The sequence below is a fragment of the Abramis brama genome, assembly GCF_963993115.1.
Source record: "Abramis brama genome assembly, chromosome: 21".
Lineage (NCBI taxonomy): Eukaryota > Metazoa > Chordata > Actinopteri > Cypriniformes > Leuciscidae > Abramis > Abramis brama.
Window position 1 is genome coordinate 26836369 of NC_139983.1, and position 17459 is coordinate 26853827.

The following is a 17459-nucleotide window of genomic DNA, read 5'->3' on the forward strand; positions in this document are numbered from 1 at the left end:
GAAATGAGTGGCTGACCCAGTATCAGCTGTCCTCTGTGTCTTTCCTTCACTCACGTGTCAAAGCAACTACCAGCACTCTATTAACATGAATCTTTCCAGCATCGTGCATCACCTCTCCGACTGCTGGAGATCATTTCTCTCACCGAGCGGCACATATTGCAGATTACGGTTGCCAGGTTACTTCGCACCAACATTCTAAATGTGGGCACATGCTTCAACCCAGAAATAGAGAAAAATATATCAGATGCAGTCTAGTTAGAGATCACTCCTTTGACAGAGAAAACATATCGTAATGGATCGGTAGGGAGGGGGCAGTGATGCAGAACTCTTCGCAGTTATATAGGTCAACACCCTGAGGATGGCTTTTACAATTTGGGGAATATATACAGTATCATTTGAAAGTACATTGCTATAAGAAACTTAGGCTTATGTAACCATTTCCAACTGAGATCTGCATTTCCATACATCCCGCTTTGAAAGCGAAATTAACGCCTAATGAGGCTATCAACACATGAAATAATGTGGCGCTACTAAAGAAATGTGCAAGTGTATGAATGCAAAAATTGAAACAATTGACTTTTTTTACCAAAGGACACTTTCCAAGATTTTCCAGAGCAATTTGCAGACCGAAGCGAGATAATATGGCTTCTCTGTCCCTACTTTTGCGAGCTCTCAGTGGAAAGAAGCAGAGACGGAAGGGGGTAGACACTGGAATCTGTTCACTGGCTTGTGGGAGCTTGAGATTTCTCTCCTTAGCTTGAGGCTGGTTGGGTGGTGGTGGAATATCATCAGCTCCAGAAGGCTGGCAACGCTCTCAGCTTGGTGTAGGCATCGAATCTACAATCTAACAGATCTAGGACTGACTCACAAAACACAAGCCTGAGTAAAATGCGTAGTATGGTGGAGAATGCGGGCAGCGCCAATGGCTCACAAACTGCCGCTCGTATCCAACACAGTAAAACAATTCAGTGTGTATAGTTTTTCACAAAACAGCTTTATCAGATTGATGGAGAATCTGTTGAAGCCAAAGGTCAGCGGAAGAAGAGTGCTCCCGTTCCTCGATGGGTTAACTAATTCATCCAAATTGAATTCCACTCTCTGAACAATGTTAAAGCCAGAAACAGATCAGAATTCCATCTGACCGGTTAACGGTAATTCATTTAAGTCTCTCCCGTCCCGTGGAGCTTTACTCAGTCTGTGGAGAGCGTTCTGCTAATGCATCCATCTGAGAGTGCTTTGACATGATGGATCAGACGTGTGCTGATAGCTTATTTTTCAAACACAGTGCTAAACAAAATGCAGGATGTACTGTACAGATGTACTGTATGTGCATCTAAATATTTCCAATGAAAATGATTAAATTCTGAATGCTCAGTATTATAAGACAATTCACAGAAAAACTTTTCTAACAAAATGCAACTTGCAAAGCAATTAGGTTTGACTTTGAAAAGGATGGTGATACATGTTTATTTAAATGTGTAGACTGTTTATAGAAAAATCTGTATTTAGTTTCATAGCAGTTTCCTTGGAGAAAAAGATTAAAAACTATAAAGAACACAGTAAGTCATCAGATATGACTACTCTTTCTCTCCAAACCTCAAGATATGTTCAGAATCTGATCCACACTACAGTATGAGTTATTAAAGAAACAAGCTGTCACAACAAGCTGCTCAGCAGTCTAATTGGCAAACATGCTTATTTCTCAGTACTCGGTCACATTTTGTTGTGTTGTTTATAAGCATCACTTGTATTTACATGTAAACTTCTGGAAATCAAACTGCTTTGAAAACAGAGGTCTCCCAGAGGGTTTGTGGCACTGAGCTGTCATGAAGATTTGATCAAATTCTGTCATTATTTATTCGCCCTCAGGTTGTTTCATGTAATTGTTTTTCAGTGGAAAAAAGAACATTTGTACATCTCTTTCCCATATACAACAGGGTTTCCCAGACGTGTGTTTGTGAGAGTTTGTTTTATTAAATCATTATAAAAAAACAATACAATAAATTAAACACTTATTTTAAAAAAATTGTCACGGTCGGGTGCAGCAGAGATAAAGCAGGATCTACGTGCAGCAGTCTTTATTTACAAGTAAACTCAAATCTTTCCAAAACAGAGTCTCAGGAACAGGAACAAGATCAGGGACATGAGCAGAACAACAAACCTCGTAACAATGTAGAACTGACAGAGAACTGAAAGAAATGCAAGGGTTAAATAGACAGCTAAAGAGACTAATTAACGAGACACACCTGAACTGAAACTCAAATCAAATCAGTAACCACGGATACAAACAGGCAGGGGACGGAGAAAGACGTAACTCAACACACTGACAGCAGAACACTAGAACAGAAATACAAACATGAATCAAAACACACACAACATGTGCCAAAAATAATGGTAACACTTTACAATAAGGTTTCATTAGTTAACATTAACAAAGAATGAACAATACTTCTACAGCATTTATTAATTAATGTTAATTTCTACATTTACTAATGCATTGTTGTATTTGTTAACATTAGTTAATGCTTTGTGAACTAACGTAAACAAATATTAGCTATATCTCTATTAATATTAACAAAGATGAATAAATATACTGTAACAAATAAACTGCAAATTTTTAGTTCATGTTAATTAATGCATTAACTACTGTTAACAAATTAGACCTTATTGTTACCAAAATAAAACACAAAAAAAGGTTCAATATTTTGTTTACCTGCAGGTCATATGGCCATTAAAAACATCAGAGAGCTGTGGACATGCAAATGCATTGTTAAATTATTGAAATATACAGTAAACCTAAAATCTTAGGAGGTACTTCAAGTAAGTATATTAGGACAAAGGTGTTTAGCAGACCAAAATTTTGGGAATACCTTCCATACAATGACAGTTAGTGACCCTGCCTGTTAAGCTCCAAAAAAATTACATAAAACACCAAAAAAAAGCACCAAAATAGTATCATAACAGTAGCTCATATGACTCAACCACTATTTTTTATCTTACATATTTCTCTTGCACAGAACAACCTCCTGGACAACAACCAGTCTGGTTTCAAAAGCGGACACTCAACTGAGACGGTTATTGAAGCTCTGAGCAGAGAGCAGCTTCCAAATCCTCAGTTCTCATCCTGCTGGATCTGTCTACTGTGTGTGACACAGTTAACCACCAGATCCGCCAGTCAATCCTAAAGATGAAGGGCATCTCTGGAACCGCACTCCAATGGTTCAAGTCTTACCTCTCAGGTAGGTCCTTTAGGGTGAGGTGTCTAAGTCACAACATCTAGCTACTGGGGTACCTCAGGGCTCAGTGCTGGGACCGCTTCTCTTCTTCATCTACAGCACATGTCATCACTAGGATTGAAAGAAGCTTGAATCGCTAGAAGCATGGTACAAGCTTTCTTTGCAACCAAAGTGTTTGTGGTTTCCTTTGATCTCTCTGAATAGACTCAATGGAACAACAGGTGTTAAGGCTATGCCTGCTTAGTTGACCTTTTAACATGATTTAAGAAGAAAGAAAGAGGCCTCCTCACAGTTCGTGATGAGGCGAGACGCAGGCTGCTGTTTTAACACCTGCAGGTGAAGAAACGGTCAAATGTATATTAAGCTTTCTAGCGTAGGTGGCAAGTATGAGATATGTACATATGTTTATTGCATAATAGCCTTAACTGTGGAAACTTTCAAGTTATTTTACCCAATCAAACCATATAAAAGGTTTTGCTTCCCGTTGCTCGGCGCCGCATTTCGAGGTGAAGACCTATACGCATTTCTGTTATTTTTTTTCCTTTTTTGAATTTATTGTCTTTGTATTATTCTGAAACCTTTTTTTTAAAGTAAACCGAAACCATTTTTTGGTGATTCGAAAAACTTTTAAAATAAGTCTCAGAGTGATTTTTTCCCTAGAAGTATCTTTACTTTGTTATAGTTTAGATATTAATACTAAGCAAAAGCCCAGTGAAACGGACCCAGGACTGAACTGGATCGGACACCGCCGAGGACCCTGAGACCATTTATAGCATCTTTAACCTGCAGGTAAGGACAATCTCTGATTGTAATAGGTTATGGGAATGTTGTAGAAGGATTCAGATGTTACAGCGGTATAGAAACACAACAATATACTACGTTAGACTAAACTGGAAAGGGTCACAGCACTTACATATTGGTGTCCTATTGTGAGTTTAACTGCTTCTATTGCTCTCCTCATTTGTAAGTTGCTTTGGATAAAAGCGTCTGCTAAATGATTAAATGTAAATGTTAAATGTACATTTTCCAAATCCTCTGAAGCAAATATTACCCACATTTACATTCTTCAAAATTTGTATTAATTTAATTATTTATAAAATTGTTTATTTATTTATTTTTTGTTCCATAGATGAAAGAAATTCATGAAACAACATGAGGATGACTAAAAAAAAGGACAGAAATTTCATTTTTGGGGTCAAGTAAATTTACTTTTTCAAACAAAAGTACTAGAGACACATCCTGCCTTGGGTCGATATTTCTACATTGCATACAGTAGATGTGTAAAGTCCATGTGTGAGAAAAAAACAAAAAAAAAACTGCAATGTTGTTAGTTCCGACTGAGGAAACAGCCTGAAGGTGGAAATGGCAAGAGGAGGATGATGAGGTGAGGAAGGAGATACAGCATTGTCTGATGGCATCATTCTTACAACACTGTGGTGGAATAAGGTGGCAGTTAAAGGAGCTCCAAGCACAAGATGTCTGGAATATTTTATAATGGATCCAAATTTTGACATCCTTCTCTTTCATGCCACTGCAGAGAGTCTAGTTTATAGAGTTTTAGAGTAACACATAGAGTACCATGTTATCTGTCCATTCTATTTTGCTGGACTTCCAGCGACCTTGCGTTTTAGTGTTTCCCTCTTTATACACTGAGAAAAATGCTCTGAAAACAGTCAACAGTGCATCACATTACCTTTGCCCTCAATTTATTCACTGTGAAACACCTGCGGAACACAATATGACACCTTGCAAATGTGTTGGGAGAAGCAGATTCGCTCTTCCTCGTGATAAGATTCCCAATCATCTGGATGAAAATCACACATTCGTACATGTCCTGACACCGGCATCTTGCTCACTTTGACTAAGTCCAAATGACAACAAGAATGTGATGAAAGTGCTGGGTCAGATGGCTGTATGGTCCTCGAAGTGTCGGAATGATTACTTGAATTTAAATGCAAAGTATGGCCATTGATCTTTGCTAAAGATGACTTTGGGATGGTTTCCCTAATGCAGGCCGGATTTAATCTGTGTTTGGGAAACTTTCATGGCTGTTTTCCCAGATGCAAATTAGCCAATGTCCAAGGTTAAGTTTCACAGACAACAGTGATTCTTCATTCATGGTTTTTAGCCCAGGACCAGCGCTTAATCTGTGTCTGGGAAACTGGCCCACATTGTCTAGTCACATAATATCTTATTGGCATCTTTAGAACGAAAAAGAAGTCAGTGAATACTAGTGTTCAGATGCCATTGTCTCACCCTTTTGAGCCAAGATTTTGAGAGCATCATTAAATTACAGTTGTGCTGACAAAACTGCACCAATCAAGATATAGATCAGGCTTAATTGCTTGCATTGACAGTAAACTAAACAGAGGCTATTTTCATAATTCATCAGAGCCCATTAATGTACAACGAATTACCACTGCCTGATGATTTATGAAGCTCTCAGCTCAAGTCATTTTATGGTGTAAACTAGCCTACTGATGGCAGACCAGTGAAGCTGAGCCTCCAAACCACATTTCCAATGCTTCTGGACAAAAACAGACTCGCCTTCAAGCCAGGGACTTTCAAACTGGGGTCAAAGGACACCCAGGGGGGTGTATATATTATTACTGTTGCTGCTGTTGTTGTAGTTGATGAATAGGGTTGAGAATAGAAAATTGATTCCAACTGGATACTTAAGGTCAGGAATCGGATACTTGTTATAAAATTAAAATTTAGATTCAGCTGCAACAGAATGCTTTGCGAGAACACACAGAATAAATGTTTGATATAAAAAAAAATTACTTCATTTCTTTTTTTTACCATACTAGAATCGAAACTGGGAATAGATAAGGCAAGGCAAGGCAAGGCAAGTTTATTTATATAGCACATTTCATACACAATGGCAATTCAAAGTGCTTTACATAGAAGAAATTAAAATAATAAAAAGAAATAAGAATATTTAAAACAGTTTAGAAAAATACAAAATAAAATACAGTACAAACAGTCGGACGAACATTGGCACAGTGCTCATTCATTAAATGCATAGCTAAACAGAAGTGTTTTGAGTCTGGATTTGAAAGTGACTATTGTAGGAGCACGTCTGATCTCTTCTGGAAGCTGGTTCCAGCTGCGGCTGGCATAATAGCTAAAAGCAGACTCGCCATGCTTTGAGTGAACCCTTGGTATTTCTAGCTGATATGATCCTAGTGATCTGAGTGATCTGTTGGGTTTATATTCAGTGAGCATATCTGCAATGTATTGAGGTCCTAGGCCATTGAATGATTTATATACCAGTAATAATACTTTAAAATCAATCCTAAATTTAACCGGGAGCCAGTGTAAAGACCTGAGGACTGGTTTGATATGTTCATATGTTCTGGTTCTGCTCAGAATCCTGGCGGCAGCGTTCTGTATGAGCTGCAACTGTCTTATGGTCTTTTTGGGAAGGCCAGTGAGGAGTCCATTACAATAATCCACCCTGCTGGTGATGAAAGCATGAACAAGTTTCTCTAAGTCTTGTCTGGAAACAAAGCATCTAATTCTTGTAATATTTTTCAGATGATAGTATGCTGATTTAGTTATTGCTTTGACATGACTACTGAAACTAAGGTCTGACTCTAGTGTCACACCAAGATTCCTGACTTGATTTTTAGTTGTTTGACCCCTAGAGTGAAGGTATGCGTTCACCTTGAGAACTTCATCTTTGTTTCCAAACGCAATGACTTCAGTTTTGTCTTTGTTTAACTGAAGAAAGTTTTGACACATCCAACTGTTGACTTCATCAATGCATTGGCACAGGGAATCAATGGGGCTGTAATCGTTAGGCGATAGGGCTAAGTAGATCTGTGTGTCGTCTGCATAGCTGTGGTAAGCAATTTGGTTCTTTCTCATTATTTGGCTCATTGGGAGCATATACAGGTTGAACAGGAGTGGTGCAAGAATTGAGCCTTGAGGGACTCCGCATGTCATGGATGTCCACTCAGACTTATGATCTCCTATACTCACATAATAACCTCTCCCATCTAAATATGACCTGAACCATTTTAGGACTATCCCAGAAAGCCCCACCCAGTTTTCCAGCCTGTCAAGAAGTATGTTATGATCGACAGTGTCAAATGCAGCACTGAGGTCGAGTAGTACCAGCACTGATAATTTGCCTGAATCAGTATTTAAGCGAATATCGTTTATTATCTTTATGAGCGCTGTCTCTGTGCTGTGGTGCGGTCGGAAACCAGATTGAAAATTGTCAAAATATCCATTCGAGCATAAGAATTTGTTCAGCTGATTGAAGACAACTTTTTCAATGATCTTGCCTATGAACGGAAGATTTGAGATCGGCCTATAGTTGCTTAATATGGTCTTATCCAAATTGTTCTTTTTCAGGAGGGGCTTGACAACTGCAGTTTTCAGGGAGTTTGGAAAACTCCCAGAGAGAAGTGAAGCATTTACCACTTCTAGAAGATCTGCTTCTAAACTGTTTAACACACTTTTGAAAAATGATGTGGGAAGTGTGTCAAGAGCGCAGGTTGATGTTTTAAGGTGCTGTACGGTTTCTTCCAAAATTTTGCCATCAATTTCTTTGAAATCAGACATAGTAACTACTTTCTCAGGTGGTTTGATCTGTCTAACCCCAGGGCAACTCAAGGATGTGCTGATCACCTTTCTGATATTACTGATTTTCTCAGAGAAGAAAGAAGCAAACTCACTGCACTTGTTGTCTGAGAGCATTTCACTGGGAATCTGGCTTGGGGGGGTTTGTCAGTCTCTCTACAGTAGCAAAAAGAATCAGAATCGATAAGCAGAATTGGAACTGGAATCAGAATCACTAAAATTCAAAGATATCTAACCCTATTATTATTAGACAAAAATTGTTAATACCCAACCTTAAGTTAATAAACTTATTATTATTATTGTTATATTGATCATTTTTGACACAGCATTGATCAAAAGTCACAGTAAAAACTTTTACATTGTTACAAAAAAAAAATCTATATTTCAAATTTCTATTCATCACCGAAGCCAGAAAAAAAAATATCATGGTTTCCACAAAAATAATAATCAGCACAAGAATTTTAAAGTAATAATAATTACAATTGCTACTCGAGCACCAATCAGGATATCAGAATGATTTCTGAAGGATCATGTGACACTGAAGACTGGAATAATGATGCTGAAAATGCATCTTTGCGGGCACAGGAATATATTACATTTTAAAATGTAATCAAATAGAAAAAAGTCATTTTAAATTGCAATTCTATTACTGTTTTTACTTTACTGTATGAAGCCTTGGTGAGCATAAGAGACTCATTTCAACCCCAACCCCTTTGACCCCTAGCTGTTCCTTGTATATTTGGGTGTCCTTGAAATGAAAGGCATGAAAAGGTATAAAAACCCTTGTTCTGGGCGATATAACGTAAATCTTGTGGTATGAAAACCGGCAGATTGTAACTACAACAAATCTAAAGTTACATCATATGTACTGATGCAGCGTCTAGACGAGAACAAATCAATAGGATATACAAGTTTCACTGCAGAATACTTGATATTTGACTACAGAGGACAAAGGATTGAAGGTGCCTTCATAGTGTCAAATGGTATAATGTCTTACTGTACTTCCTGTTGTATGTGGTGGCAGACGGCCAGTAGGGAAACAAATTATATAAAGGCCTAATTTAGATAGGGAGGAAATAAAATCGTTGACAAAGAAGAGAATCAAATGACTGCTGAGGGTCAGATGTTGGAGGGCATGTCAAAAAATTGATTTTCAACTTGGACTATGTATTTCTGTGACCTTGGGAAAACTATAGCTCTTATTCTGTTTTCCACTCTCAAGACTCATACGTTTATGCATTTTATAGATCTTCAAAGGTGTTCTCGTGATTGAACACCACACAGCGTTTTCAATCCTTCAAGCCTACTATTACATCTGCAAACAAATTATAGAACTGTTACAACAGTAGAAAAAAGGATGAGGGGGGTGTGAAAGTGTTAAGTCAAATAGATGTTTGGGAAAAACACATATTTACACACAGAATCTGAAACTTTTTTATTAAATTTTGTCCGTAAGGCTGTCAAGGGAAGAACACAGAAGCATTGTTCATATTCACAGTGTGGTTGCAGCTGGAATCTATCAGACAATAAACTGATAATGCTCCAGCTTCAAGCCAGGCCTTCAACCCACTCCAACACTCCAACTTTAACTGTGGTATATAATGCTTGACCTTCGAGGGCATAATTTCAATAGGCCATGGGGCAGACCGCTCTGTTTGATAACTGATAATCAAATTTCAGATTCTATGACTACACATGAACATGAGAAAATGCAATCATGTTAACCAGAGGTAGGGAATGAGCAGCGGAGATGTTTATCACGACTACAGCAAGGCAACACACTGTATCAAACATCAGCCCGAAGCCTTTCAGAAATAAGATTCTCTTCAGTTACAGAGCAGTTTCTTTTAAAAGACTGCAGCTTTTATAGGATCCGTATAAAACATCCACCATCTTCAAAAATCACACTGAATTACCGTCTCTGTGTTCAACATATAAAATTTAAAGATGTTGTAAAAAAATAATAATAATAATGAAATGATCTTCCGATGAGGAGGTGCATAACAGCCCATGAAGGCAAATCCTTGGAAATGGGAAACTCTTTTTTGTAGAGTCATAAAGCTTTCAAATTACAGATGGGACTTTCTATAAGAAACTGAATACATGTGACCTAACGTGATATTTTGAGAAAATAATTTTGAATGTTATCATTTTATATGTAGACCTATATATAATATTTATTTCGTCAATATTGCTCAATATTTTATATATTTGCCAATATTTGTCACTAATTTAGATTACCTTTGGTAACACGTTAACACATGTACCAAAAAGTTTTCCGTTGCGTTTTAGAATTTTTTTGCGTGTACAGATGACAACGTTGTCAAAATGATCCCCGTTCATACGGATTCACGAAAATGAAAAAAAGAAAAGAAAAAAAAGCTGTATTACGCATGCCAGGCCAGTAGTTGGCGATGTCACTTAGAGAAACACTACTCATCTGCGCACATACGCATTCTTCTATGATTCTTGTAAATCTACTTTATAAATTCATTATCTTGAGCAGCACAAACACAGTCCTGTGGTCTGTTCTTCATACCTCACATAATACATCTGAGATGGTTTGACAGATGCCAGATCTTTTAATCGTGATAACTGATCTCTGGATAATTTGGTTCTTCAAACGAATTTGCGGATTTGATTAAAATTTGGATTAAGTTGTCTGAGATTACTATGTGATCTTGTGTTCAATGGAAAGGGCAGATTATCGATACTCGAACCCATGATCAGCAATGCAGCGATTGGCTGATGGCAAGACAGCAACGTAATGACATAATAAAAAACAACATCATACATCTGACGAAAAACTTGACGAATTTCTGAACCTTTATAAGAAAACAGCCAAATGACCAAATATGAGAGTTATAATTGCTAAATGAAATGTGTAACATGATTCCCAATGATTTCTAGAATTTGTACAGGCTTTACATTTTTATTTCAAAGTTGTAATGAGCAGTTCATTTAATTTAACCTTTGAAGTAGATTTGTTATGTGACAGCAGAAATAAAAGTTTGAAAGCACAGCATCAAGCCACTCCCATAATAGATGTCACTGTACAAATTAATGCACAGCTTATGCACGAAGAACCTAACAATCCTCGATCATGTAAAATCCTCAACAGTAAAATCCAGATAACTGAGAAATCCACGTACGAAGAATCCGTAATACGCAAGCACATGACATTACCATTTTAACAAATTCACGTTTTTATAGTTTACACAGAGACGATAAAGGTATCATTCTCAAAAACGTGCACTTTGAAACCCATTTTGCGTTTTTAGGCCCCAAAACTCTGTTGTTGTGTAAATGAATGGCCAAAAAGCAAAAAGTTGTCAGTTGAAAACGTTGTCATGTAAACGCCCACTTAATTCTCAGACCAAAAACACTTATAAAATAAATAGTTACACTTTATTTTAAGGTGTCTTTGTTACACTGTAATTATACATTTAAGTACTGAGTAATATTAAGTAACTACATAGGGTTAGGATTAGGGTTTGTTTTGGTTTAGCATTAGTTGCATGTAATTTATAGTTATTAATATAGTAACTGCATGTAACATTTGTAACAATGGCACTGTAAAATAAGTGTTACCAAATTAATTAATTACAGTAAAAAGATAATCTTTACATACATTATGTTGTGATGCCTAAATTCACTTTAAAATGATTTGATCTAACATGAATGACTTAGTTTTTAGTATATTATTTTTGAGTTTATTTAGACAATATTAGCCATTTAGCAGTTTTTGGCTATAACATGAAAATAATTGTTGACATAAAATAATTATTGCCAATTTTAATATGACACTTTAATAGTGCTGCATTTTCAAATGTGTTTTTGAGCATTCAGTGTTCTGCTGCTAAGTCACATATTTAGTTGGTTCGGTAAGCATATGTATATTTAGATTGCCCTCCTCTTTTGACTTTTTCTACATGCAGACATTATATAACCAGACAACCTTTGCTTCAGTTTTATAGTATACTTAACTTACGCCCACCTATAGGCGCACATTCCAATATGAAGTGTTCAAAGCACTCGAGCTGCGACAAATGTGGCTTTCCTGAAGATAATTGGCTGCATTAGGTTTTGTACTAGGAAAACCAAAATGATTTTTTTGATGAACCACTGTGCTCAACAGGGCATTGTGGAAAGCAATGAAAAGAACATAATGAGCTATATGTATATAAAAGAGAATAATTGTGTCTCCTGAAAGTCTTTTGATTTGGGAATAAAGTCTACATCACAAGATTAAAACACAAAATGAGGGGAAATTAGTACAACACAATAGCGTCAGCAGGGACAGTATTGACAAAAGCTCGCAATACTTTATAATTCACTCCAGTACACTGCTTACTCAGTGATTACATAATGAAGGTCACGTAATTGTTTCGGTTCACTTCTACTGTAAAGATCACTTTTGATGACAGACAGTTGTCTCCTTTGAAAACGTATTTTTTCCATCTTCGTAATATTGCACGTCTCTGATCTCACCTCCACCAGGCTTTCTAGCGTGGCATCACGTATTCACTTTACGGTATTACTTCTAACGTTTAAGGCATTAAATGGTCTTGCATCTCCATATCTGCCTGATCTACTTTACTCTTACCACCCTGCCCGGTGCCTTAGATCAGCTGAACTCGGTTTATTGTCCATCCCTCGTTTCCGGTTGTCTACTGTATAGGTGGAAGGTCATTTTGTGTTAATGCTCCTAAATTATGGAATTCACTACCCCTTACACTTCGTAATATCTCATCTGTGGCTACATTCAAGACTTGTATTTTGGATAATGTGTCCGTGCGGGTGTGTAAATGTATTGTAATGTACAATGTAAAGTGACCTTGAGCTACGGAAAGACGCTATATAAATAAAACTTCTTCTTCTTCCTTTCTAGATGCCTCGCAAGACGAGTGACTGGTTTGATTTATATTTATGGTTTGGCTGATTTTATTATCAGATATATAATTATCAGAGCAGTCAAACACATTTACTGTAGTTTAAGAAAAATTGATTAGCACGTCACCTCCCGCTTAATATTTCCTCTGTCAGGGCTATTTTAATTAAGAGGTGTGTAGGTGTACATACTGTAACTACATGAAAATCAATAAACTTGTCTAGGAAATTAAGGACATTCACTCAAGAGGCCAGAACTGAACACCTTTTCATATAAAGGAAGACATATTATTTCTGTGCTTGCATTCACAATACCAGTTCTGGTGAAACTAAACATCAAGTAAGTTGTAGAACCTTAACCCACCTATTTTAGGAGGGGAAAAAAAGAAAGAAAAGAATAAATTCTGAAGCATTTACTAACCCTCATGAGGTTTCAACCCCATATGCTGAGAAAGATGAAAGGAGATTTTTTTGTGTGAGAATCTTCACACAGCACTTTTCCATACAAGCCTTCATAGGGAGACATTTTTCAAGCTCTAAAAAATGTGCGCCATATTCGAAGTCTTCTGAAGCAATATGATTTGTTTTTAACAATTCCAGTTCCTTTTAAAGTCAGCATGAAATGAAATTTGCGATAGTCTTTTCTTCCCTATAGTGACGTATATCAGAGTGAAATGGCTTCTTGAACAAATAAAAGTGCAAGGATCAGAGATGAGATGTCGCTGTAAGAGGTTATTTTAAAGATATATTAAAGATTATGACGGCACATGAATAAAAAAAAAAAATGTTGTGCACTGATACAATTATTTATAATAAACATTGCAATATTTCATTAAAAAAATTCATTGTCCATTTTGATTTCATTGTGACTTTAACAGTTCCATTAGTGGTTCTTTTAATAGGCCTAGCCTACTTGTTAGGAATATATATTCCCTTGTCAAATGATGGTACAGAATAGTGTCAATGATGAATAAATGTAAAACAATTCTTGAAAAGGGTGTATTTATAAATGTGTGATTCGCTTGTCATAGTCTTTATAGAGGTGGCATAAAAGCAAGTGCATCTTTACACATTGTCATATGAACAACTAGTCTGTGATTACACTGAATTATGTATCTCATTTAATTAGTTAGAAGTTTAATTCACACACAAAAACATCTCAGATTTATTCCTTCAGGAATCGGACTACTCTGGTTGCAATGTATATGTTTGATTCATTAAAAATACATTTATGTTGTCTTATTTGGATCTTAATATTATGTTGTAAAGATCTGCCAATTGTTTTATAAATAAATCTAATTATAGAAGAAGAAGACAAACAACAACAACAGCATAAGGGTTTGGAACAAGCAGAGGGTGAATTTATTTTTTAGATGAATTAAAAGGATGATAAAGGTTTGGAGGCACTAAGACCCAGAGGACAGCATTCTCGCTCAAACTAAGATCATGGTTATCAAAGCTCCAACTTTTGCATCAGAGCCCTATAAAAAGCAAGAACCCTGCGACCGCCTATCAGTGAAACCTAAGAAAAACTGCCGCTGCTCGCAGGCAAACTATCAGCCTTGTGAAGATGACTCGAGTGTGGACGTGAAGAAAGAGCAGGGATGTTCTCACACAACTTCTGGGATGCTTTATATTGTGCAACTGTTGTGTTCGAAGCTGATTTTTATTTTTCTTATAGACCGAGTTTGAGAATTAAAGAAGCAGAAAGATATCTTTGATTGTCAGAACAAAAACACCAACGAGCGTTTGACTGCATCTGATGATAGAGCTGACAGAAATCATGAAGCGAAGAAAATACTGCTTTATTTTCAAAATATGAAAACATATGTCTTCAGGGATGGAGCGCAGCGGTCAATTCAAGCCAACGCCTGCCCAATTCGAGGTTTTAAACAGCTCGACCGACACAAATGTGACTTTAACACCTAAAACGGACGAAAAACAAGAAAGTTTCGCTTTCCAAGTCACCTTGGCATCAGTTCTCGGTCTCATCACTATTGCAACGATATTAAGCAATGCATTTGTCATCGCCACCATTTCCCAGTCCAGAAAGCTCCAGACCCCGGCGAACTTCTTGATCGCGTCCCTGGCCGTCACGGACCTTCTGGTGTCGGTGCTCGTGATGCCCATTTGCGTGCTGTACACGGTCACTCGCGAGTGGACGCTCGGACAGGTAATCTGTGACATCTGGCTGTCCTCAGATATAACCTGTTGCACCGCGTCCATACTTCACCTCTGCGTAATCGCCTTGGATCGATACTGGGCAATAACGGACGCGGTCGAGTACGCCAAGAAACGCACCCAAGCGCGCGCCGCGGGGATGGTGGCGACCGCCTGGGTCATCGCCATCTCCATCTCCCTGCCGCCTTTCTTCTGGAGACAGGTGAAGGCAGGGGAGCTGACCACCTGCTCGGTCAACACGGACCACATCTTCTACACTATCTACTCAACTTTCGGAGCTTTCTACATCCCTACGCTGTTGCTCATCGCCCTGTACGGGCGGATTTACGTGGAGGCGAGGAAGCGCATTTTGAAGCAGTCTCCCAAAAAAGCGGGGAAAAGACTCACTTCGGCACATCTCAGCACTAATTCACCCGCTTCGGTGGCTTCGACCTCTCCTTTGCATTGTGGAAGGCATGACCTCTGCTCGGACACTGGGTCTCTAGGCAGTGACAATCAAATTAGAGTAACTGTGTCCGATTCACTATTGGAGAAAAAGAGAATATCGGCTGCGCGCGAGAGGAAAGCCACCAAAACCCTGGGCGTTATTTTAGGAGCTTATATTGTGTGCTGGTTGCCGTTTTTCATTTACACATTGCTGGTTCCCCTCTGTCCATCCTGCTTTTCCCCAGAACTCTTTGACTTTTTCACATGGCTTGGCTACGTCAATTCACTGATCAATCCAATAATATACACCATGTCGAATGATGATTTTAAAAAAGCTTTTCACAAACTCATAAGATTTAGATGTTGCAGACGATAGTAAAATAAATAAGTATAAGGGATCATGGTTAGTCAGTCGGTCATTAACGCAACGGAATGCTTGATTCTGATGCTGCTATAGCCTACGTTTTAAAGGGATGGTTCACCCAAAAATGAAAATTCTGTCATTATTCAACTCACCCTTATGTTGTTCCATACCTCTATAGTTTCTTTTATTATGTTGAGCACACAATAATATATTTTGAAGAATGTTGGTAACCAAACAGTTGATGGTAGCCATGACGTCCATAGTAGGAAAAAAATACTATGGAAGTCAATGGTAGTGTAAACTGTTTGATTACCAACATTCTTTAAAATATATTCTTTTGTTTTCTACAGAAGAAAGAAAGTTTCATATTTGGGTAAACTATGCCTTTAAGGTGTTGATTTTTGCTCTTTTCCTGCAGGGATATGAAGCAGAGCAGTTCCATGTCACTAGTCCCACATCACTTTGCCACATTAGTATTTTTTTCAAAGAGCCATACAGCATAGAATATTAAAAGAAGCAGACAACAAATACCCGACCAAGCATATAAATGACAGACAACAGGATAAAAATAACAAATTATTTCCATGTTTGTAATTATGCTGTTGCCTATTAACACGACCGAGAGCCACAGCAGATGCGAGTAATCACATTCACACTCCCTCCCTCTCGCTGCTTAGAATCAGCACAGTTCTAGTTCTACTACTTCAAATAGTGATCCTATTTTAATTAATAACAATGGCATGGGTTGTTTCTAAACAAGATAAATGAAAAAAATAATAATAATGTGTTTTAAGGATGAAAACTTGAAAAAATGGAGAGGTAAAAATCTTCAAAAATTGCAACTTGGTGGCAGTGGTATAAGCAAAACAATTGACACCGGATCTTTGAATTATTGGAAATTCACGTCATGCCATATTATAATCCTAATAATGACCGCCTGACTGCACATTATCACTTGTTACACGACTACTTAAATTCATAAATAAATGGATATTAAATAATTAGAGTTGATATTTTATTCGTTTACTTGTAAAGACAAAACACAAGCACAGTTATGTAGGAAACAGGTTTCAGTCAATCAGACTGAAATCAGAATCAAGAATCTCAGAGAGCCATGTACTGTAATAATCTGTTAAATGGGCCTCGTTTAACAGTAGACGTAGGATATATTCCTTCAAACAGAATGTACAATGACTTTGGATTTCTGAACAATGCTTTGACAGCTTGTGGTCAACCAGTCGCTAATTAATAATGCAAAAATTGTGTAAAAAAAAAAAGCTTCATTGTCTTTATTCTTTATTAAATGTGCAATTAAATTGCTCTTATGTGGTCACTGCCTATTGCTGCTGACTGGTTTTAAGCGTAATAAATAAGATGGGTAATCCATTTTCTTGTGCTCACATCCAGTACCTCTTTCTTCCTGTCTTGGTTGATTAAACAGTACGAATATGTGTTGCTTGACTAATGAAAACAGGCCTATTAATGATTCATTTTTACACCTGTTCTTGTTATTTCTTCCCTTGTCCAAGCTCCCAAAAATGTGGGTGTTTTGGTCCTTCATTTCCACTCAGTGAGCATTCTGAGATCAAACCAAGTAAGCAGTGGGAATTTATACTAAGGTCAAGTCTTCACTGTACAAACAGAAGCAGTACACAAAGAGTTCAAGTGCACTGGACACAGTTAAACTGACCGAGGCTTTAAGATTTAGATATGAATTGAGTATTTCTAACCCAAATTGATTTACCTTCTGCTCAATATGCTCATAAGTC

General features: G+C 37.4%; 1 protein-coding gene across 1 annotated transcript; it reads left to right on the forward strand.

Moving 5' to 3' along the window:
* Positions 1–14250: 14250 nt before the first annotated feature.
* Positions 14251–17091, forward strand: htr1b (5-hydroxytryptamine (serotonin) receptor 1B). Its single transcript, XM_084097245.1, has one exon. It carries the CDS (start codon positions 14548–14550, stop codon positions 15700–15702), a length of 1155 nt encoding a protein of 384 aa, XP_083953371.1. The 5' UTR covers positions 14251–14547; the 3' UTR covers positions 15703–17091.
* The last annotated feature ends 368 nt before the right edge of the window (positions 17092–17459 follow it).